The following is a 23,227-nucleotide window of genomic DNA, read 5'->3' as shown; positions in this document are numbered from 1 at the left end:
TAACACATGTGCCAGGTGCATGCCCGGCATGACATTCCTCCTCTTATTTCACCCTTAAAAGTTCTGCCAAGTTTCACACCTTTGCAAAGCTTCCTCTCTCTCACAGTCCTGAGCCGCCACAGGTAGTTTTACCTTCTCAAGGGCACAGAGTTAGTAAGTAGGACGGAGAGGAGAGGACCAGAACCCCAGGTCCACCAGGCTGTATTTAGTGGGAGGAGAGACAGGGCCAGCACACATGCCCTGGCTGAGGGGCTGTGGTCTCTGAGGGTCGGGCAAACGGACACTATGCTCATATACCTCGTCCAGGTTGTTGATGCCTTTCCGCCTCCTCTTGTTCATGTCATTCTCCTGGGTCTGGTTGTCCACCTGCAATGGCCAGGAGGACAAGGTAAGTGCAGGGTCATGGGGCGGCTGCTCTAAGCACAGCCCTAAGCCAGCCCTGGGAGGTGTCCCTGCAGGACATGGCTGCTGGCCAGGACTCGGGGCCCAGTAGTTCTTCAGAGCACATGCTCGGGAGGGGGCTTTCTCCACCCAGGGAGCCAGAGGTTCTGTCAGAAGGGGTTGAGGTGGGGGTCACAACCCAGCACAGGCAGGGACACCCCAAAGCAGAAAGGGATTCTGTGACACGGCGGGCAGGAATAGCTGCTGCCCACGACTTGGGACTCAGCCCAGTGACGGCGAGGCCTGGGGAAGCCCCTCAGTGCTGCCTTACTGAAACCACCTGCAGAGACACCACCAGCTCACCCCACGGGAAGAAACTCGAGATTCCTCTCGGCTGCCCAGGGACTGCATGGCAAGCTTTGCTCGTCAGGCCAGCACCACGGCAGCTCCCAGAAAACATCATCTTATGCATGTCAAAGAAGTATAGGATCTGGTTAGAGAATTTTGGTGGCGGTTCAGCAGTGACACTACTGCTTTTCCAACGGCATCAGTATTTAGCTGTAGCATCCTGGTTTAGATAAGAAGTTACCCAGTTGTCTGGGTAACTGATAATTCCATATAATAGAAATATTATTACTTCTGCTGGCCAAATCTGGACACTGAAGGCCACAGAACCCTGCTATCTTAAAAACCCTTTACCTCCCGCCTGCCAAGGGCTACCAAAGGCACGTCCATGGTCAGGCCAGTCTCTGGGGAATGAGTAGGGCTGCCCAGACTGAGTTGGTGTTATGTCTGATATGGGGCAGGGGGAAAGATTCACTACCCTACTTTGCAATCTGCAGGGCTAGCCTCTCCTGAACACTGGAGTTGGATTTCTCAATCCCCAAAGAACCAGCCCCCTAAGGGACCTGGGGCCATCACCATTGCCCTGAACTCCCTCCCTGGCCCTGGGCCTCTTCCACCCTCACAGGGTCCTCTGGGCAGACCCAGATTCAGTGCCAGCCTTTGTTCCACCCTGGATGCAGCAGGAAGGACTGCAAATGGCCCCCCAGCCCCACCCCCAGGCACGCAGCCCAATCGAGCCCCACACAAGCACATGGCAGGTCACGGGACAGCTCTTTTCTCTTCAGCTGTTTGGAAACAAGGAGCAGGTCAGCGTCTCAGCACACAGGCTACTACGGCTGCCCTTGCTCCCCCCACTCTCCCACACCCCCCTACTCAGCCGCCCTGGTTTTGCTTTTTATATTCAAGATCCACCCCAGTGCAGTCATCGCTATTTTTCCCGTGACCCAGGCAGCACAAAGCAATAGATCAAAGGGCTCTGCCTCCTCAGCAACATGTGCCTCGGCCTCCACTAAATCATTATTCTGTGAATGGAAATAATTTCCATCCAAATGCTTGGGCAAACACCAAGAGAAACAGATGACCTGATTTGCAACAATGAGGGGTATTAGAGGCGCAGACTGTCAGGGAGTGAATGCCGCTCGGGCCCCTGGCCCGGAGCCCCTGATTTCGAGTACAGGATGTGCCATCCAACAAGAACATTCCCTGCAGATTTAAGGGTTTCTGGGTATTGTGTGTGTTGCCACCTTCCAGGAGGACCTGGCTTCTCTCTCGAAGAGCAGCTCCCAGGACTCTCCGGGAGTCCACACCCACAGGTCATATGGCTGCAGGACCCTAGTGGACCCTAGTGGACCCTCGTGGGGGGAAGGGTGGGGGGGAGCAACGGCCATGCAGAAACTCACATCCTCAAAGGAACTGAGGAAGTGGGCGGGGACATCTACAGCTCAGCCCGACCCCGCAGGACAGAAAATAACTGTCTATGTGGAGGGAGTATAAAGTACAGACCCACGTGGTCTCTGCCTCCCAGATCAGCATGAAAATGCAGACTCTCAGCTGAGAGCACTGAGGAAATGCCAGCTGGACTAGATACCTCTGTCTGAAGACCCCAACTGCTCCAGGACCTCATCTCTCTCTGGATTAGACTATGCCCTTGTAGGAGGAAGAATACGCTTGTCATGACCAGAAAAGCATGAGAACAAACAACACTCTCTTCATTTTCCCCAAGTCCTTTTCCCCTAAGAAACTAAGGCAAGCTTAGCTAGTAAATTAGTTGATTCCCCACTTACAAACAATATAGGGTTTTTTTGTTTGTTTTTTTGGGCCACACCCAGCGATGCACGGGGGTTACTTCTGGCTCACGCACTCAGAAATTACTCCTGGCGGTGCTCAGGGGACCATATGGGATGCTGGGAATCAAACCCGGGTTGGCTGCATGCAAGGCAAACACCCTACCTGCTGTGCTATCACTCCAGCCCCCAAACAATAGAGTTTTAAAAGCAACATAGAAAAGACGTATATCTGCCAATCTGATCATTCCTGTGATCGATATGCCATAACCCTGCTCCCACATAGCTCAACTAACTGGTCCAGTTAGTTGCCATCATTGGAGGTGACCTTCTGGGGCCCTGAGCACCTTTTGGGATTCTCCTCCACCAGGAATTGAATCGCCAGTGTCAGAGCCCAGACTGTGCTTGTGCAGAGCCCTAGCGCCTCCCTGCAGACCCCCCACGGGGCCCTCAGCTCTCCTCTGCCTTCTCCACATCGCCACAGTGAGTACCACGTGGTTGCCAGGACTGCAGTACCTGAAGGGGACTGAGGGGGGCTTTGCCAGTCCTTCTCTCAGGCAGGATCCTTGCTCATTTTTACTCCTGGCACAGATGGAAATGAGGACTCAGCTAAAAGACTCGGGAAGCCTGTGTGCCACAGTGGGTGGATGGAGGAGGCACTCTCTCCCACAGTGCCCTTGGAGTTGGGGAAAGTGCTCCTGTAGGAGGATCATGGCAGCGGGAACCAGGAGGGGCCCCTCGACTGTCCGTCCAGAATCCCACACAGTGCAAACACCCTCAGTGCTCAAGACAGAAGCAGGGGGCCTGGTGACAGTCACCTAAGCAGGGTCAATCCTGGACCTTCGGGATGGGTTTTCCAGGGACAAGGGATGACTTTTGCTGTTCCCCAAGAAGCGGGTTCAGACTACGGAAGATTAGGCAGCTGGGGATGTAGTAACGGGGTGTGTGAGGACAGGCAGAGCCCCAAACCCTGGCACAGCCCCTGTGCAGGAGGACCAGTAGCACAGACAGGGCGTGTGCATGTGTGCATGTGTACACGCACACAGACAGAGAGCACGTCCACATGTTCAGATGCTACCCAGGATGCATGCGACAGAGCTCTGAAGTCCCCAGGACTGTCCCATGTCACAGGCTTCCATGTGCTGACCACAATCAGAGGCAGAACCCAACCAGTGGCTTTTTCAGAGGAAAATACGGGGCCTGGAGGTTGGGGTGGGGCCTATCTCAGTGGCTGAGAGTGCTTGTGGCGAGGCAATAATGAGGCAAATTCCATTTCCTGTGTCATAGCAGGGGGCTGGAGCGATAGCATAGCAGCAGGGCATTTGCCTTTCACGCAGCCAACCTGGGTTGCTCCATCCCTCTCGGAGAGCCTGGCAAGCTACCAAGAGTATCTCACCCCCATGGCAGAGCCTGGCAAGCTACCCGTGGTGTATCCGATATGCCAAAAACAGTAACAACAAGTCTCACAATGGAGACGTTACTGGTACCCGCTCGAGCAAATCGATGAGCAACGGGATGACAGTGACAGTGTCATAGCATGAGCCACATGCTGCCCTGGCCCTGCAGAGCTCTCCTGGCTGCTATCCTGGGCTCCACAGGGCACTCCCAGCTGTGCTTAGCCAGATGTGCGATCTCTATTAACTGAAGAGTGAGTGTGTGAAAGCCCTACAAGTACAGCGTGATCCCCCCGCAAACCCGAGGCAGAACGGGTGAGCTTCACCACCAAGAGTGTGTGAGGGCCCCCTCCGCCCCACCCAGTTATCATAGCAACTACAGCAGAGGGCAGGGAAGGGGGGTGAAAGTTAAAATGAAAGAGGAAGGAAAAGATGAAGATGGAGAAGGAGAAGAAAGGGGAAGAGGAGGAGGAGGAGGAAGGGGAGGAAAAAGTTTAGTCCCTGAATTCTTCTCCTTTCCCCAGGCATAACCGTTGCTCTCTTCAGAGCCTTCCAGCCCCAACAGTTTACCCCTCTCCAAGACAACCCTCTTGGCACGGACGAGGCCGTTACTCTCTGTAAAAGTAAACAAGGTCTTTGAAGGAGGAAAGTCGTTTAATTTTACCTCCTTGCCACCAGGAAGATAAAATTAGGGAGGAGCGATTTTAACACGAACAGTGAAACCCAAGAAGGAGAAATATTTTCTTTCATTTGGGCCACACCCAGCACTGCCCAGGCCCCCTAGTACTGGGTGGCCTGGTGGAGCGGCGACACTCAGGGGGTCACCGGTTGCTGGGGCTTGAACTCGGGGCCTCAGGCATTGCATGTCTGGCAAATGTTTGAACACTTCAGCTGTCTCCCCGGGCCACGGAGGGAGAGAGGTTGGCATCTGACTACATAGAAAAACAGTGAGTTCTCCTCAGATTAAGAGGCCAGGAAGTGAATGGACATGGCTGTCCCATCGCCATGTCCAGGGGCTCCTCAGCAAGTCAGTGAGGGAGAGGCAGGGGTGGAGGAAGAGGCTGGGGTCAGATTCATATGCCTCTATGCACAGAGAATGTGTGTGCTGTGGGGATGAAGCTTCATGCACGGTCCAGTGGCATCTCCAGTCCAAGGGGACACATGAACCCATATCAAGGAGGGGGTTGTCTGTCTAAGAGCACTGACATGGTTCTTGGGGAACCCTGCAGGGTGAGGGGAGTGTGTGTGTGTGAGGGGGCGGGTCTGAGGGTGTGCACGAGGTGTGCATAAATGTGAGAGTCTGTGCATAAATAGAGAGTGTGTGACTGTGTGCACAAGTCTGTGTGAGTGTGAGAGCAGTTTCATCTCAAGCAAATACCATCCATGTCTGCCCAGGAGCACATGGGAACGGAAACTCTGCTTGTGGAAAGAATGGTTGCCAGTGGGACTCCCAACCCTAAGAGTATCTGATACAACAGTAGGACAGACGGAGGAAGGGGGAGCAGGAGCTTTGCCTTGGGATCCTGCCCCCTGCCCTGAGCAGCGGAGACTGTGTGGGCAGCTCAGAGATGTCTGAGGCAGAATGTGCCCTGGCCTTCCTAGCCCACCCCCCTGCTCACTCCCACCCAAGAAGCAGGGAGCTCTCCCGGTTCTCTCTTTAAAAACAGGCGTGGCGAGCACGATTACACATGCCCGGGGGTCCCAGCAGCAGGCTCAGGGGTGGGAGATCCCGGAGCAGGGCAAAGGCAGGCCACGTGGGGCTGGCTCGGCAGCCGGACCCTCGCCTCCTTGCTGGGGACAGGACTGCGTGCATCTGAGGTGGATGTTGCTGGTGTAACGACAGCTTTCCCTTTGAGGGCATGTGCTGCACAGCTGGGGAGCGGCAGGGGCCAGGGAGGCTGGGTGCAGCTGGGATGCTGCCTCTCTGCTGGGAACCGAGAGACACCCCCACCTTCCTGCTGCCCCCACTGGGAGCCCGACCTGCCGCTGGTCAGGGCAGGGCAGAGCGGTACAAACACATCCTGGGGAAAGCATGGCCACGCCGGCATTCCAGGCACCCAGCCCCAGTGGAAAAAGTGACCAGAGCCCACACGGCCCAGGGAAGGGAAGATAAGGAGGCCACGTGGCCAGGCTGTGCTTAGAAGAAATGAAGGGCTGGCGGGGCTGGCTGGGACGTCCAGCCTTCAAGCAGAGTGACCATTTCCCATGGGGCCTTTGGCATCCAGACTGAGCATCAGAGCACTGCCCGCTAACCCCACCGCTCCACATCAGGGTGAGCAAACAGAGGAGCCCACGAACAGTTTTCATTTCTCCAGGGATGCTTGGATGTCCCTTATTCAACTTTCAAAATAACCCTTTTATCAGGCTATTTGGACCCAACTACTTTACAATGGAAACTTCCAGTATTTTGTTTGACTTCAAGACATTGGGGGGGGGGACGTCACAATATGATGGAAAGTGTAATGAAATAGGGAACTTTGGGAACCGACTTCTAAGGCTCTGAGTGCTTCAAAAGCAACAATTACTCCTTCTATGCTTGCTTCTCACCTCAAAAATAAAATATTCAGCCTTAAAGTTGGCATACAGTGAGGTCTAATAATCTTCTATTGAACCAATGAATTAAAAAAGAATTAATGGAGGGGCGGAAGAAATAGCACAGTGGGTAGGGCATTTATTTTGCACATGGCTGACCCGGGTTTGAGTCCCAGCATCCCATATGGTCCCCTGCGCACTGCCAGTAGTAATTCCTGAGTGCCTGAGCCAGGAGTAACCCCTGTGCATTGGTGAGTGTGACCACCCTCCTCAAAAAAAGCAAAAAACAAAAAAAAAAAAAAGAAAAAGAAAAAGGAGAGTGAGTAAGCATAACACACACACACACACACACACACACACACACACACACACACACACACACACACACACATACACCCAACATGAATAACATGGTCATCATGTTCCAGATCTAAACTGCTTAACGAAGTGAGAAATTGCATCCCTTTCCCCTTGGAGGCAGCACTAATCTGATTTATTTTTGCAAATGCTCACCAGCCTGTCCTCTCAACCCTCCCCGAAGCTCATCCTACAACTGCTTCTAAATCACTGAAATGAGCTGTGCGGAGGAAGGGGAGACTCACAAACACGGCCAGACAGCCACCCACCATGGAACTCATCAGGCGGAGGGAGACTCTCTCTCTCGCCCTTGCCCTGTGCACGTGCAGGGAGAAACAAAAGCCCAGGCAGCAACTTACCCGTGGAGTCCTTTTCCTGGGAAACGTGAGGTTGAGATAATTGTGGGTAAGGGATGACTTGGCCGCGTCAGGGTCAGCATTTTCTTGGTAGTTTTTGCTCCAAGAATCTGTTTGGAAATAAAAAGGCACAATGAGAGGTGGACATAGCTGTTAACCCTGGGGCTTTTGCGGGGTGCTGTTGCAATAAAGTCGCTCTGAATCAATTCCCTCACCTCTCAATGTCAAAGAGTGCCCGGGAGGAAGCAGTCAACAAGCGATTCCCCCACGACAAGGCAGGAGGAGGCCCTCAGCCCAGCTTCCCCTCAGAGCCACCAACACACACTGGGCTGGTTGGGGACCTCCAGCCCTATCTGTTCCTAGAGTGGCCGTAGGGTCTGGCACCCTCCCTGAGAGGAAGACAGCAGTGTGACGTGCAGAAGGCCAAGGGTATGGGGGAGAGTCACGCCTCACCACAAGCAGGTCCTTACCCATAGGCCTCAGCGGGGTGCCCCGGAAGAGCTCGTAGAACTTGGAGAGGTACAGGACCATGCTGAGCTTGTCGGGCTCTTGGGAGGATGCCATCTCTTTCCCTGTCGTCACCGGGGGGATGCCAAACTCACGCTCGGCCACATCAAATGCCAGTTGGTTGTTCTCCACAGCATCTTCCTCTCTCAAAGAGTCAAAATTGCTACAGATGCAAAGTCAAGTTCAGGATGAGGAGACAGAGCGGGCGGAGTCGAGTAAACTATGGTGTGGGCAGGGTGTGGGGCGAGAATGAAGGTACAGGGACCCCTGACTTGGCCCTAATACCCCCCCCCCACACACACACATACACACACAGGGAGGCTCTGGGGAGAGGCTAACCCTCCTGCACACAGTGTGAGGCCAAGTCACATTTGGGTCCATAAGAATGTCAATACTGCCTGGGTTAAAGCAGCAAAAAATGAAAGTGTATGAGCTTGGAAAATGTATGAGCAATTTTGCTTTGACTTAAAGTTTTTTACTTTAATTTTTTTCCTTTCCTTTTCTTTTTGGCCATATTAGTGGTGTTCAGGGTTTACTCCTGACTCGGTGCTCAGGGACCCCTCCTAGAAGTTCTCGGGGACCATATGTGATGTGAGGGATCAATCCTGAGTTGGGTGCATGCAAGGTAAGTGCTACTATGTGTTTACTCTCAAGTCCCCACTTTTCCCCCTTTGATTGCAAAACCAATGTGGTTTTCCCCTAAGAAGATAATCAAGTTATATATAACCAAAAAGAGTGAGAGTCCTGTTCCCTTTTGTAGACAGACAGCCTAACTTCCTAAAAGAACTGATAAGTTTTCTTTTTTTGTTTTTTGGGGGGGACACATCTGACAATGTTCAGGGCTTATTCCTGGCACCACACTCAAGAATTACTCCTGGAGGTGCTCGGGGACCATATGGGATGCCGGGATTGAACCTGGGTTGGCTGCATCCAAGACAAACACCCAAGCAGCTGTGCTATTGCTATACCCCCCAAGAACAGATAATCTTTTGATTAGTTTCCTTTCAGCCTTTTGGGCAACCCTGCTTTCAGGCATGAGGTAATGTGGCTGGTGATTAAAATCGAACACCAATGAATATTTTGCGCTTTCAACATCACAAACAAAATCAGATCTTCCTAAAGGCCACAATTGCTGATCCATAGATTTTAAAAAAAAAAAACATCTCAGAAGCTTGACAACTTGCCCAGTTGATCTGGGCCACAAAGATAATTTATTTGGATTATCAAATGGATCCCCAGAATTATGTCTTGTTCATAATTCCTCTTTGAAGGTAGTGCTCCAAGAAGTAAATGTTCCAATTCCGGGGACCGTGTGGCAAAGGGTGTGAGTGTGTGGGTGGGGGGAAGGGGGTCAGAGTCTGAGTGCTTTGGAGGCCTTCACACTGCTGACAGAGCCATCGGTAGATTATCATGGGCAAAGAACTTACAGACAACCTGAACTCTGACATAGGCAAAGATAAAACTTGGAGCCAGCTCTGAGCTGCTATGTCTACAGACCAGCCCTGGTTTCTCCTACTTCTCTGGAGCCGTGTGGGGCTCGCTTGGCAGGACCCCAGACTCACATGAGCTCGGGCCGGAAGCGGTGGATGATGGCACACAGAGCCAGGCCACTGCGCCAGGACGTGGTCAGGTCGGTGATGCGGACATTCTGGTAGCCCTCGGCCTGCTGCTGGCACCAGGTGAGGAGTTTGTTGGGCCTGATGTCTGACTCTGTGGGGGTGAGGGAGACGGACCATGGTGAAGCACCCTGGGGACACCTGGGCAGAATCCTGAGAATTCCCGCCACTGCCTCTCCATTGGGTGGAGACCGGCGGGAACAGCAATCAAGACAGAGGCCCAGCCCGAGTGCTGCCTCCAAAGGAGCTGGATGATGGTCTTGGCAGGAGGGCAGAATGCCCACAGGAAGCATCCCCTCTCGGAGCAGGGTTCCTAAGACCCTCTTTGGTCATGCCCCGGAGACACCAGGGATTCTGGGGCAGACAGACGCAGAGAGCAGCCGATGGGGTGCTGCGGTGGCAGAGGAGCAGGTGATGTGGGAACACAAGGGCAGGTGAGACTTGAGATGGCAGGGGCTGGGAGTACTTCCCAAAGCGAGAGTCCCAGTGGGAATCCAGGGATCCCTCAGACAGAGGCCAGTATTCCAGGACAGCAGAAAGAAAGGGGGATAGGAAGGGGAAGAGTCTAGAACCATCCACTGTGCTTGCATGACACAGTTTGTGACATGTGGCGTGGGTGCACGGCTCAGTAGGCTATGTTCACCCGAAACCAAGGAGGAGAGACAAGATCTGGCCAGCAAGAGGTCAGAAAGGACTTTAGCAAGGCGGGCTCGGCAAAGCCAGGGGCTGGAGCCTCATTGGTTCAGTTGCCTGTTCCTCTGCCACAGAGCCAGATCTCGTACCCAGTGCTGGGCGAGGCCCTGGAAGAGCAAGGAAAAGGGAAGCTCATGGAGCTCATGGAGCTGCCACTCTGGGAGACAAGATACCCAGAGTGGCAGCAGGAGGGGCAGAAAAGCACGAACCAGAGAGATCAAACCACAGGTCACTTGAATGTGACCCACATTAAACACAGTACTCAAGCACCAGGTGGGCTCCGGGGCCCACCCAGCAGGCCTCTGATGCACAGAGCCCCACCCACCGCCTGCCAGGGCCCTCGGTAGGTGCTTACCCCGCCGGGAGAGGCCGACAGACCGTCTCATGGAGGCCACTCTCTCCAGAGGGAAGTGATGCAGCTCCTTGGTGATGTACAGGTGCTGTACCTGTGGGCGAGAGAGACCCCAGGCCTGGTCAGGATGTGCCCCAAGGCCTAGCTCAGGGCCTCTGGACCAACCCACCCCTCATCCAGATGGTCTCTTCCTCTTCTGCTGGACACAATGCTGGGCATGAAGGGCACAAGCTTTGCAGGCCGCCAGAGACAGAGCACCTCAATTACTCACCCAGGTATGTTCCGGGGGAGACTCAAGTATGCGAGTGTGGTGATGGCTAATTAAAAAATTTACACCATCCTTTGAAACTGGAGAGGCTGGGACTTTCCTGATTCTTCCCAAGTCACAAGGAGGAGAAAAAACCAACTCTAGGTGCAGAGTGGGCACAGAGACTCAATACGTGCAACGTGGGGTTTGCAAGGCAGCGGCAGGCACAGAGGAATGGGAGCAGGTAGGGCCTGTGCTCCAGGCCAGCCCGCTCCCCTGGGGCTGGCAGAGAGGCTGCTCCTCTCTGGGTCTCTCGGGGTGCTTGGGGTGTCTCTTGGGTGTCTTCGAGAGAGAGAACTAAGCCTCAGAGGTACAGTGGCCACAGTCTCAGCGATGCACTGAGGTTTTGGGGATCCCCCCTTTCAGCCCTCAGTGCAGGGTGACACTGAAGAGGCCTCAGGCAAGGACTCACCTGGTGGGGCCGGACACAGTTGGAGTTGAGGTTCGGGTACCGAGTCCCTGGGTCCAGCGTGTACTGCTCAAAGTTCTTGTTGATGTTCTCTGGGGTTGTTTGAGGTAACAGCCGGTAAAGACTTTCTCTGTGGGGAGACAGAACTCAGAGGTCAGGGGCTACTCTGGCCACCTCAGGCTTCTGTCCCTGCCTCTTTTTCCTGCTCTCCAGGCCTTTGGGGTGATGCAGAGGGGAACTGGAGGGGGCGTGTTGTGGAATCCTTCCCGCAATGCCTGAGGGCTCTGTCTGCAAAGGGGCCCAAGAGGGCAGTGTCCAAGAGTCCACCCTGGCAGCCTCCCGTCCTCCCGGCAGGACACGGCGTTGAGCCAGTGGCACAGCCACCGGTGGTTTTGCGACAACTACCACTTAGCCACGCGGCCACCTGTGGCCAGCCTCCCTCCACGGGCCTCCACACCCAAGACCCACAGAGGCCTGTCCCCCACCCACCATCCCCGACTTCTTCCAGCCCAGCCACGTGGCCAGCAGCTGGGAGCAGGTCCCAGCAGGGTGGGCCTGGAGCACTGCCATAGGCAGAAACCATCGTTTTCTGGATTTGGGGTCACTGAGTCAGACAGTCTCAAACCCTCTCCTGCCCGAACTTCTGTTCTGCTTTTCTTTTCTTCCAATTGTTGTTTTTTTTTTTTGAGGGGCGGGGTGAGTGGGTGTCTCTCACGTGGTGCTCAGGAGACATGGACCCCTCCCGTGGTTGCCACATTACTTGGGGACACCCTGCAGGTACAGCACTGGGCAAGGCCACTAGAAGGCATATCCGGCCCTGTTCCTCCCGAGCTGAGCCTGGAGGACCCCGGGCACATGCTCACCTTTCAGCCAGCAGCTCCAGGGGAGGCGTGCCCTGGTTCCAGCTCCTCACCATCCAGGCCGTGTCGAAGGCTGCCAGGAAGCCTCGGGCACAGCCAGTGCCCATGGGCCAAAACGGCTGCAAAAGGAAATGGAACATAACTACCCTGCTGGACTCTGAAACCTTCCAGCCGGCCATCCCTCAGGGCCAACTAGGCCCACAGAGGCAAGGAGGGATGAAAGTTGATGGGGCACCCTTCAGGCTACACCACCAGCACGCAGAACTGACAGCTGGAGAGTCTACATCAGGGGCAATGGCCCAGGAAGAACAGCACAGTACTCAGAGAAGGCAAAATCTCATTCTTTCCGTGGGGGTTGAGAAGTGGGTCCACCCCTGGGGGTGCTCAGGGATCCCTCCTGGTGGGTCCAGGAGAACCATGTGAGATGCTGAGGATTAAACCTAGGTTGGTTAAGTGCAAGGCAAGTATCCTGCTTGCTCCACCATCCCTCCAGAGAAAGTCTTTCTTTCTCTCTGTCTCTCTTTCTCGATCTCTTTCTCGCTCTCTTTCTCTCTCCCTTCCTTCCTTCCTTCCTTCCTCCCTCCCTCCCTCCCTCCCTCCCTCCCTGTAGGGACCACATCCAGTGGTGCATGGGAATGGAGGGGGTGCCAAAGGCTACTGGGGATCAAACCCTGTGTCTTGCACATGCATGGCCTGAGCTCTGTTTGAATCATGTCCCTGGACTGGGGATGAAGCCTTGGACTGGCCGAGAGCCCATGATCCCCTGGGGAGGGATCTCCCATCCATCAGAACCAGGAGTTCACAGGCAGATGGTACCTCAAGCAAACTGTCTCCGACCAGAGCCACCAGCAGCCGGTGTGACTGGCGCTCCCGCACCAAGGCCGCATTCTCAGAGGCATACATGGAGGTGAAGTCGAACATGGCCGCGTCCGGCTGCCCGTAGTGGTTTATGGCAAAGTCCAGCGATGGCAGCTGGTAGTTGGTGGCGAAGTCAGCAGCCTCTCGGGCATAGGAAAGCAGGTTCTCCTGGTTCACATTATCTGCACAAAGCAGCCGCTCCGTGTCGATGTAGTCCTGAGAGGGGAGAGCACAGAGCCCAGTGCAGCCATCTGCCCCCCACCCGGGTGGAGTCTGCATGCCCACGTCTGGGTGACAGGACTTGGATGGGGTCCTATGGGAGGCTCCTGAAAACAGAGCTCGAGAACGAAGCTCAAGGGAATCAGCTGTGAGTTAATACGATTGTGATCAAGCATCTACGCTGGCTTCAAGCTTCCTGGCAACCAGGGCCAAAGGGAAATGTGACAGGCTACAGGCCTTTCCTTATCAGAAAGAAGGAAGCACCAACATTCCTTCAGGGAGGCAATTACTTTCCTGGCACTGAAACCTGAAAGAACGGTCCTCACGTAGGAATTTCGTCAGATGACATTGTGTTGTAACAAACAGCATGCCCATGAACCAGCTGATGGCAAACAAAGTAGTGAACCTCATGTGGCTGGTTCTCAGGGCACGTTTCGGTGAAATGAAATGCCAAAAGACTGGATGAAGGAGTGGGTGTCCCGTTTCCTCTGGGCCTGGGAATCTAAAGGGTCTGGATGCTAGCATGAGAAGTGGCCACGGAGAGGGGAGCAGCAAAACAGACAGGGGCGGGTGGGGGGAGAATCCAATGTACAGAGCAGCCTCCCCCACTTCCTCCACGGAGCTGGGCAGAAGCTGTAGGGGGCCTGCCTGGAGCCTCTCCTGAGAGCACCAGGAGGTGAGGGGTGGACGCAGGCAATGCTGTGCTGACCCTGACACCCAGGAAGAAACCCCCGTGGCCTGCAGGGGACCCACAGCAGCGACCTGGGGCTGGGCCAAACTTCACTGGGAGGGAGAGCAAGGAGGACCCAGCTGCAGCTCAGAGACTTCCCTGGGAAGAGGTTCCAGCCCACTAGCAGCCATGGAAAGGAGGCCAGAGCCGGGCAGGAACGGCTAAGCAGGGCCAGCAAACCTGCACGCAACACTGCCTGCTGGGTGTGCCCGGAGAAGGCTAAGCTGGCCAGGGGGGAGAAGCAGAGAGACTCCCAGGTAGGGCCACACAAGCAGCTTTGAACAGAGGCTCAGCGCCCAGCTGGTGCAGCTGCCCCAGAGGCTGCCTGGGCCCTGCGCAGAGGCACAGGCCATAGCTCCCGAGCCAAAGGTGGATCTGGTTCTCCCATGTCCCTCTAGACTAGGACTCCCTGGCTGGCACACAGTGCTCCCAGGGGTCTCTGAAGGGAAGGATAAACTGGAGCCTGAGCCTCCCTACTCCACCCCCCAACCCCTATCATGGGGTGACCAGTCATGTCTGCCCCCTGCCTCATGACAGAAACCCTTGATGGGAGCATGGAGAAGGGTGAGCCAATGCAGCATGAGCCGTGGGCTGCTGGGGTCCACGCCCTGCCTGGAAACAGCATCCCAGCAGGACTCAGCAGGGGGAACAGGAACCTCGAGTCCAACTTCACCAAACTCAGTGCCCCCTCCCCACCTGGACTGATAGGAATCTTCTAGTTCCTCCTTTTGGGTCACACCCAGCAATGCTCAGGGGTTACTCCTGGCTCTGCACTCAGGAATTACTCCTGGCAGTGTTGGGGGACCATATGGGATGCCGGGGATTGAACCTGGGTCGGCCACATGCCAGGCAAATGTCCTACCCGCTGTGCTATCGCTCCGGCCCCCCAGCTCCTCTTCTATCAAGGTACCCACCCTACACCTACAGCCCCAGGCCCACAGAGCACATCACTCTCTGGTTTTGGAAGCCCCAAACAGAGTTTGGGTCACTTTGTGAGGGCTGAATGCAGAGGAGAGACAATGATGTGTGTGCGTGCACGCACACACACACACACACACACACACACACACACACACTGCAGGGGGGCAGATATCACTCACAGGTCTGCTGGCTGTGCTCAGTCATCAACTTCATCCCACTCTACTTGTGTGTGCCCTGTTACCCCCCCCCCCCCGCCCCCAATCCACAACCGCCTGGCTGGCAACGCAGGCTCCCAGCATAGAGCCGGCTGATGGAGGAGGCCCCGGGGAGGGCTGGGTTACTAATGCCACCTGGCGGGCTGCCCACATAAGCTGGCAGGAGGAGAGGCACATTCTTCTGTGACAAGCAGTAATGAATGGGCATCCACGCCGCCTGGGTCATGGCCCACTGCCGGATAGCGGCCAACCTCAGGCTGCAAGAGCCGTATCTGGAAGCCACGGCAGCTGCAGCAGAGGCCAGGACAGGGGCTCTGGGAGGGCTGGACACCCAATCCCAGGAGCTCCCAGCCCGGGGCTCTCCACTCCGCATGCTCTTTCCCTCCAACCCTGTCTTCTCTTTCAGCATCCAGATGCCAAGGCGGGAAGCAGAAGCCAGGCAGCCAGCAGGACACTAGAGCAGGTGTCGGAACCAGGCATAGAAACCGTGGGGGGTTGGGGGCGGGAGCGGGGACCTATCAACCCGCTGCACTGTGCTCTGAGGAGGCTTAGTTTGGACCTGGATTCATTCGGTCCCGTGAATGGCTCTTTCAGAGAGAAGCCATTATTCCTATTCCTGCAGATAGGATTACAGCTCAGAAAGGCTAGGCAGCTTACTCACAATCCGGAGTCAAGTTCTGGACTGTAGGAGCTGAGAGCTGTCCCTCCTAAATGACAGAGTGGCCGTGGCCACACTGTGACATTCATGAGTGAGAATGTCTCATTCGCACCACTAGGACAAGAGCTGCCAGTGGCCTCACAGCAATGAGCGACCTCCAGAAACAGGGGGCAGTGCGGAATGAGACAGGGAAGGAGAAAACCCAGCCGCACTCACTCGCACCTGGGTGAAAGGCTTGCACCCGCCACGCAGGCTGTGTGCACACCTCAGCCGGCTCCTAAGGGACAGGCAGTGGTCCCTTTCTTCTCCCAATTACATGGTCGGGCAGGACAATGGCCACACTCATGCCTGCAGAAACTGCCCAGAGATACATACGTTAATGATGACACCTTTGTCCAGCAGACTCTGCTTCTTGGCCGTCATGACGAAATAGTGGGTGTAATCTTTGTAATAAACAATATTCTCCAGATCAATCCCTGCAAAGAGAAACCATCACAGGCTCAGGATTTCTTCCGCAGCACCTTCTGTGTGCCAGAACCTTGGCTTTGTCCCTTGCAGGCCTTGTAATTTATCTTGCAGAATATTTGTGGTAGACCTATCTTCAAGACATTCAAGGCTGGAAAAGATTAAACCGAGCGCCAGAAATGGCCCCACTCAACACAACTAGCTTTCAGAGTCCCACAAAGGGACTAGTTTGATTGAGATATCATTGGCAAGCAGCATTATCTTGGTTTGAGGAGCATAAAACAGTGTAATATGATTAAAACACCAAGTTGTTAGGGATATGAGCTAGAATTTCTAAGTTAGGGCTAAGCGCACGCTGCAGAAAAGCTCAGAGCTGCCCAGGACATGGCAGTTAAGAAATGACAAAGCGGGGGGCTGGAGTGATAGCACGGTGGGTAGGGCATTTGCCTTGCACGCAGCTGACCCAAGCAATTCCCAGTATCCCATTTGGTTCCCTGAGCACCGCCAGGAGTGATTCCTGAGTGCAGAGCCAGGAATAACCCCTGAGCATCACCAGGTGTGACCCAAAAAGCAAAAAAAAAAAAAAAAAAAAAAGAAATGACAAAGCTGGGGTCTAAGCTAAAGTCTGTCTAACTTGAGTGCCATTCACTGTGCTCTGCCCAGGGCCAGAGATGCAAAAGGGCTGCGTGAATTCTGCAGACCAAGCCAAGGGATGCTTCTGACATTCCCCTAGTGTGTGAGGAAGGCCATGGTAGGAAATACTCAAGTTAGAGGGATGGCTTATATCTTCTTTGCACTTTCTACCGTCATCTAAGAAAAGCACAGGAACCGAAGAGAACAGAGGGGTTTATTGACAAGGAACCAATTTAGTTGGGATGGACGTCCACCAGCCCGGTCTAGAGAACTGCTTCAAAGAAATGGAGTAAGGAGGCTGGTTTTGTGCCCAGCAGAGAGAGTGACATAACAACTAATGGACATAACAGTAGTTTTTCAAGGAAACCCAGTTTACTCACGAGGGAGAAAGGTGAGCATGAACAACTGAGGAACACCCACCACGTGTACAGAAAATAGCAGAGAAACATCATAAAGTGGGTGGGTGTGTTAAGTAGGGTAATGAAGACCAAGGGGACAGGAGGTTGGAATGGGTTATTCTGCACAGCCTTCATGGCTGGTACTGTCTGAGCCCCTCTCAGTGCAAAAGTATTCTAGAAGGTTCTGCTTTGACCCAGTCAGAGCCAAGAGAATGCAGTGAGGCAGCTTCACCCAGAGAGGTGGTCACACTGTCCAAACTTCAAGCCTCAGGTTAATCTGCTTTTGCTTTTCCTAGCCCCACGTTGTGTGTGTGTGTGTGTGTGTGTGTGTGTGTGTGTGTGTGTGTGTGTGTGTGTGTGTGTGTGTAAATCTTTCAATCTGGTTTCTGCATTAGAACCTTAGCTATGCATAGATATGCTCAGAGCTTCTCAAAGTGGAGTTCCCACCAGAAGATCTCCTGAGAATTCACCAGAAACACAAATTATCAGGGTCCCACTTTCACTTAAGAAATCTGAAACTTTAGGAGTGGGTCCAGCAACATGTGCTTTTACAAGGCCTGAGGTGATTCCCATCTAGGATTCAGTTTGAAAATCCCTGGATTCGTCGCTGCAGGAAAAGAAAGATCTGAAGCAACTTATCAGTTAACACAGAGGAGTGCCGAGTAACCATAGGAACCCCTTTATTGCTGTTAAATAGGAAACAGCCATCAATGCTGAGGGCCCCCCAGAGAATTTGAGGAAATTCATTGCTGTCACTGTGCGAGGGTCACTGCTGAGAAACAATAGCCAAAGGTGACGGCCAAGGCAAATGGAAAGGAAGTGCATTGAAACATGTGGAAAAACACACTTCATGTCCGGCCATCATTTATATTTGGCGCTTTATTTAAGCATTTATTTTCTTGTGTTTGAAGGGAAAGGGAGGGTTGGAGAATTCTTAAATCATTCAAAAGGTTGTAATATGATGGAAGAAAATACTTTTTTCTTTTTGCCTTTTTGGGTCACACCTGACAATGCACAGGGGTTACTCGTGGCTCTGCACTCAGGAATTACTCCTGGTGGTGCTCGGGGGACCATATGGGATGCTGGGATTCGAACCCGGGTTGGCCATGTGCAAGGCAAATGCCCTACCTGCTGTGCTATCGCTCCAGCCTCCGGAAGGAAATACTTTTAAAAAAAAAATACTGCAATCATGATGAAATCCGAAGGTCAGACAATGGACAGACACCATGAAGACCAGGGAGGGCTGGCTCACAATGAATCTCATCCTTAGGAAACTATGAAATGATCCAGTCCAGCTGGAGAGAGGCCAGGGGTCAGGGCACTGGCCTCACAGGCACCAGGATCCAGTGTGAAGCTGAGAATTACAGGCCTTCACATCTTCCCCAGCTCTGTCCACCTGGCAGGGCCCCCGCTGGCCTTGCTGGGCCAATGCAGCACCAAATCGCTGGGCCCTAGCATTGAATCTTCTGCCAGTTGGCTGAGTATCCTTGGGAGTGGCCCCTGGGACCCTCTAAGCACTAATTAGAAGCTCCCACACCCCAATCCAAAGAAACCTGCAATAGCAAATAATCTACAATAGCAAGTAACTGCAAGCTCTTAAACGGGAGGTCAGCAATGTCTTCTGAAAAGAACCAGACTAAATATTTGGGGCATTGTGGCCACTGGGGGTCCATGTCATAACCATGTACTGTGAGAGCAGCCAGAAGTAATGACCTAAGCAAATGGGTGTGATCACACACCAGTCCTTTTTTTTTTAAAGTGAGTCTCAAAGTTCAAATCATGCAATCGTCATTTCTCACAAAATTTGCTCCCTTTTTTTTTTCCTTTAGTTATTCAGAACTATTACAACCATTCTGAGCTCAAAACCATGTGGCCAGCCACAGCCTGCCAATCTCCGGTTGCACTCGCAGGCAGAGATAGTGCATCCGTTGAGTGAACTATCTGTTCTGCAGCTCGCTTTGCTGAAGACTGTCAGGGGGACGAGGCTGCAGTCGGAGAGTGTGTGAAAGGTGACGGCAAATGAGAGTAGCAGAATGTTCAGGGTGGGGACACTGAGGAGATCTGGAGCGAGGTAGAAAGCAAAGGTGCAGGTGGAAATAATGACCGAGAGTAGGAAAATGAAGACCAACTCCTGCACTGGGAAATGCTAGGTATGGATGATTTACTTTTAGTATCAAGACATGATTTAATGCTGTTATTAAATCAAGGAGAAGTAGATGTTTTATTAACCAGGCTTAAGAAGAAAGGAAAAGACCTGGAATTGTTTCCAGTTGCTCATGGAGGGCAGGCTTATGGCCTTCTTCCCCCCAGCTCTCCTTTATTTTTTTTCCATTTCCTAAAACCACAGAGAGAGCAGAGAGGGAGAGAGGAGAGAGGAGAGAGGAGAGAGAGAGAGAGAGAGAGAGAGAGAGAGAGAGAGAGAGAGAGAGAGAGAGAGAGAGGAGTCAGTGAGAGGGCAGAGAGAGAGAGAGAGAGAGAGAGAGAGAGAAAGGGGGGGGAGTGAGACAGAGAGCAAGACAGCCAGCGAGTGAGAGAGAGAGAGAAAGAGAGGGAACACTCAGGGCCCCACATGTGCAAGGCAAGTGCTCTATCACTGAGATACATCCTGGCCCTTGCCTTTGCTTCTTATCCATCGTCTTCACCATAAGCTCCAGGAGAGGGATTTTATTGGTTTTTCCCACTGCTGTATCCCAGCCTCTTCAATCATCCAGGGGCATAGTCAGCAGGGGATAAATATTTGCTGAGTAAATGATGGAGTTAATGTTTTTTCTCAGGGTCCATAGTGGAAACACTGGGGTCTCCTGGGTGAGTGTCCTGCTCCTTGCACATCCCTCCTGGGAACAGGCTAAGGGCACCCAGCACAAAAGCACCCCACCTCTTTAGGTCTACCCCAGGTTACTGGCTTGCTCCTCAGACTGCTCCTTGAATCTCACAATGACCTCAAGCACAGGCTGACCACCTGATTAGAATGGCTTATCTGGGTGTAGCCTCCTCACCTTCCCCCGCTGCCCTCCCCCACACATGTAAACTGAATGGTGAGACACTTTGAGAGGGGGCAATGCAGAAAGTACATCCCATGATGCATACGGGTCACTCAATCTCTGCCAAGTAATGGGCATTCAAAGCTCCCAGAGCTTTCATTTCTCATGATGCAAATTTTTACCTAAAGCTTTCACGGCCAAGGCACCCCTTTCAATAGGGCTCCCCCTTCTATGACATCTAAGTCAAGCACAAGGCCAGCTACACTGACAGCAGCCTCTGTCCCCACTCCCGGGCATCTGCTATCTTATGGATACTGACAGATTGGATCTTTGATCCATTGGGACTAACTTGTTGACTTGATTTTCCTTCCTTTATTTTTTGGTGGTTTTTTTTTTTTTTTTTTTTGCTTTTTGGGTCACACCCAGCGATGCACAGGAGTTACTCCTGGCTGTGTACTCAGGAATTACTCCTGGCAGTGCTCAGGGGACCATATGGGATGCTGGGAATCGAACCTGGGTCGGCCGTGTGAAAGGCAAATGCCCTACCTGCTGTGCTATCGCTCCAACCCCTCCTTCCTTTTTCTTTCTTTCATTCTCTTCCCAGGCTGTAAAAATTCTGCTTTTATGATTTAAATTCACCAGCTAGAGAATAAAACCCTTGAAATCCTAGCCTCTCATCCTCCATCCCACTACCAGCAAAGCCTTCTGGGATAGTCCATGCTCCTGAACTCATTCTCCACCCAGGATGCTTCACTGTGGCCTTGAGGTCCTGTGTTTTCCCCTCTATTTCTTCAAGGTTTCCTGGTTGTTTTTGCTGAAGTATATCTTGCAGTAATGAGAACCCAAAGAGTAGGTGTAGTTAGAGTGATACTGGGTAATGGAAAACTTACCTGGGCCCAGGTGAGTGTCCCCCAGGCATTGGTAATCATCAGTTTTATTATCCATATAATAAAGGATGACTGAGGCTGACTCAAACCGGATGTTTATCTATTTTTGTGTTCCACTTCCACAGCCCTGCCTGACCTTGAAGGAAACCTCACCCTTATTAGCCTAGGAAGACATTCCTGTTCCCACCTTAGCCCCAAGTCTCCTGGGTCGTGAGAGCTGGAGAAGCCGACTGCTCCTCTCTTTGTGTTTGAAAGCACAGGGTAGAACCTGATTTGGAAAAAAGGTGAAGGTCCCACCTGTTTCTTCTCGAAGGTCCTGAAAAAATTTTTGATTGAAGATGAAAGCCACACCGCTAATCTCTTCCACCTTTGCCTCAGCGGTGCTGTTCCTGTTTATGAAGTTGGCGGTGATCGCAATAGCCAGCTTCCCACGGAATTCTTTTCTTCTGAACCCTGCAGGGAGTAAAGGAAAGATAGTGAATATGGTATGAAAACTGAAAAAGATGACTAAGAACTCTTTTCTGACACCCCAGAGGCCCAGTAAAAACAGAATTCTGCATCTCTAGAGATTAGGACAAGGCAGAAATGCCGAGGTTGATATCCACTGAAGAGACACATCATCAGAAGCCTTCCTAAGTTACAGGGAATTCTTCCTGTACTAAAATTTAAAGGATTTAGAGACAGGAGGTATGTGTGGGTGTGACCCATGAAAAGCTCTGTGAAAAAGTATCTGCTATGCAAGTGTGAGGCCATGAATCTGACCCTCGGCATTATCCCACATGGGTGGAGTGTGATTCCAGCATTATATTCAGACACAATACAATAGATCTTGTGTATTTGTGTGTGTGTGTGTGTGTGTGGTGCAACTAAAGCATGTGGCCCTGAGGAGCACCACAACTAAAGTTTGCCAACTTTGTGACCACGAAGTACTATGTACAACCACAGCAAGAGCCTCACCACCACTAGGAGCAAGCACTGCAATCAAATTTGTGTAACCCCATGTCATTGCAATATCAAAAAGAAAAAAAAAGGTGGGGGAATAGGGAGAATTCCCGAAGGAAGGAAGGAAGGAAGGAAGGAAGGAAGGAAGGAAGGAAGGAAGGAGAGAGAGAGAGAAAGAAAGAAAGAAAGAAAGAAAGAAAGAAAGAAAGAAAGAAAGAAAGAAAGAAAGAAAGAAAGAAAGAAAGAAAGAGAAAGAGAGAGAGAAAGAAAGAAAGAAAGAAAGAAAGAAAGAAAGAAAGAAAGAAAGAAAGAAAGAAAGAAAGAAAGAAAGAAAGAAAGGAAGAAAGGAAGAAAGAAAAGAAGGAAGGAAGAAAGAAAGAAAGAAAGAGAGAAAGAGAGAAAGAGAGAAAGAGAGAAAGAGAGAAAGAGAGAAAGAAAGAAAGAAAGAAAGAAAGAAAGAAAGAAAGAAAGAAAGAAAGAAAGAAAGAAAGAAAGAAAGAAAGAAAGAAAGAAAGAAAGAAGGAAGGAAAGAGAAGGAAAGAAACAAAGAAACAAAAAACCTTCTAAATAAACAAACTTAAATATCAAAGGAACCAATTGCCCTGGCTAGGCTGTGACAGCCAATAGCCTAAGGAAATCTTTTGCATCAGGGACTCACAGGCTTGAGTCCCTGAGCTTTAACATATCTCGTTAAAGATATGTTGGGTATTATTGCTAGGTACTCATGAAAGACCCAATGCTCTTTAAACCTATATGATTAAAACTACTTTGCTGGGATTTTTCAGGTTTCTCTTCCTTTGAAAAGCAGGATTATGAGATTGAATTCCCGTAGGCAGGGATTTTAACAAACTTTCCCCAGAGACTGGCATTTAAGACACACTCAATAAATGTACAAGCATGGATGGAATTCTGGTTAAATTAATTTAATGCAACAATTCCTTGGGGTTCTGATAGGTTTAAATGATTTTCAATGAGATTGTTTTTGATGGGGTATGAATTCCATTCCGAGCACAACTGCAATGTGTTGGGGTTGGTGTTTTTTGGTTTGATTTTTTTCTTACTACACCAACGCTCAATTCTCAACCACCACCTGGGTATCCTACTAGTCAATTCAGGCCTGACATTATTAGCCCAAGCAGGATGCAAGAGTTTTTTCCCCAAACAGCAAGAGACCCATTTTATTTCTATGGCCTGAAAGTAATGGCAGGTGCTGAGGACAAGACACCAGCTGGCACAAAAGATGCTCCAAGTGACCTCTTTGCTCAGGATTTTCTAAGGGCACTGTGAGATCCAGAACAAAAAAAAAAAAAAAAGAAAACCAAAATGCCTCTTCCTGACAATCACAGCAGCGCAGTTTCCAACAGAGGATAAGAGCAGGTCATCACATTGCAAGGACACATCTCCTTATCCCCTCCCCCATCCTTCTT

At 52.0% G+C, this 23,227-nt stretch overlaps 1 protein-coding gene across 6 annotated transcripts in view; it reads right to left on the bottom strand.

Annotated features, from left to right (window-relative positions):
* The window catches only part of LOC101558616 (F-actin-monooxygenase MICAL2), a 152,321-nt gene that overhangs the window by 27,299 nt on the left and 101,795 nt on the right, over positions 1-23,227 (bottom strand). For all 6 annotated transcript variants that reach the window (XR_008630796.1, XM_012933838.2, XM_055143993.1 and 3 more), the window contains 10 exons: positions 21,156-21,311; positions 15,870-15,970; positions 12,710-12,967; positions 11,897-12,012; positions 11,037-11,163; positions 10,321-10,411; positions 9,219-9,366; positions 7,620-7,819; positions 7,153-7,259; positions 298-366 (listed from right to left, as the gene is read on the bottom strand). Coding sequence is in view for 5 of the 6 variants with exons in the window: in XM_012933838.2 (XP_012789292.2) it covers positions 298-366; positions 7,153-7,259; positions 7,620-7,819; positions 9,219-9,366; positions 10,321-10,411; positions 11,037-11,163; positions 11,897-12,012; positions 12,710-12,967; positions 15,870-15,970; positions 21,156-21,311 (1,373 nt within the window). In the remaining variant the exon portion in view is untranslated. The remainder of the gene's footprint in view (positions 1-297; positions 367-7,152; positions 7,260-7,619; positions 7,820-9,218; positions 9,367-10,320; positions 10,412-11,036; positions 11,164-11,896; positions 12,013-12,709; positions 12,968-15,869; positions 15,971-21,155; positions 21,312-23,227) is intronic.

The sequence above is a fragment of the Sorex araneus genome, chromosome 6 (genome assembly GCF_027595985.1).
Source record: "Sorex araneus isolate mSorAra2 chromosome 6, mSorAra2.pri, whole genome shotgun sequence".
Classification (NCBI taxonomy): domain Eukaryota; kingdom Metazoa; phylum Chordata; class Mammalia; order Eulipotyphla; family Soricidae; genus Sorex; species Sorex araneus.
This window is presented reverse-complemented; position numbering and strand designations above follow the sequence as displayed.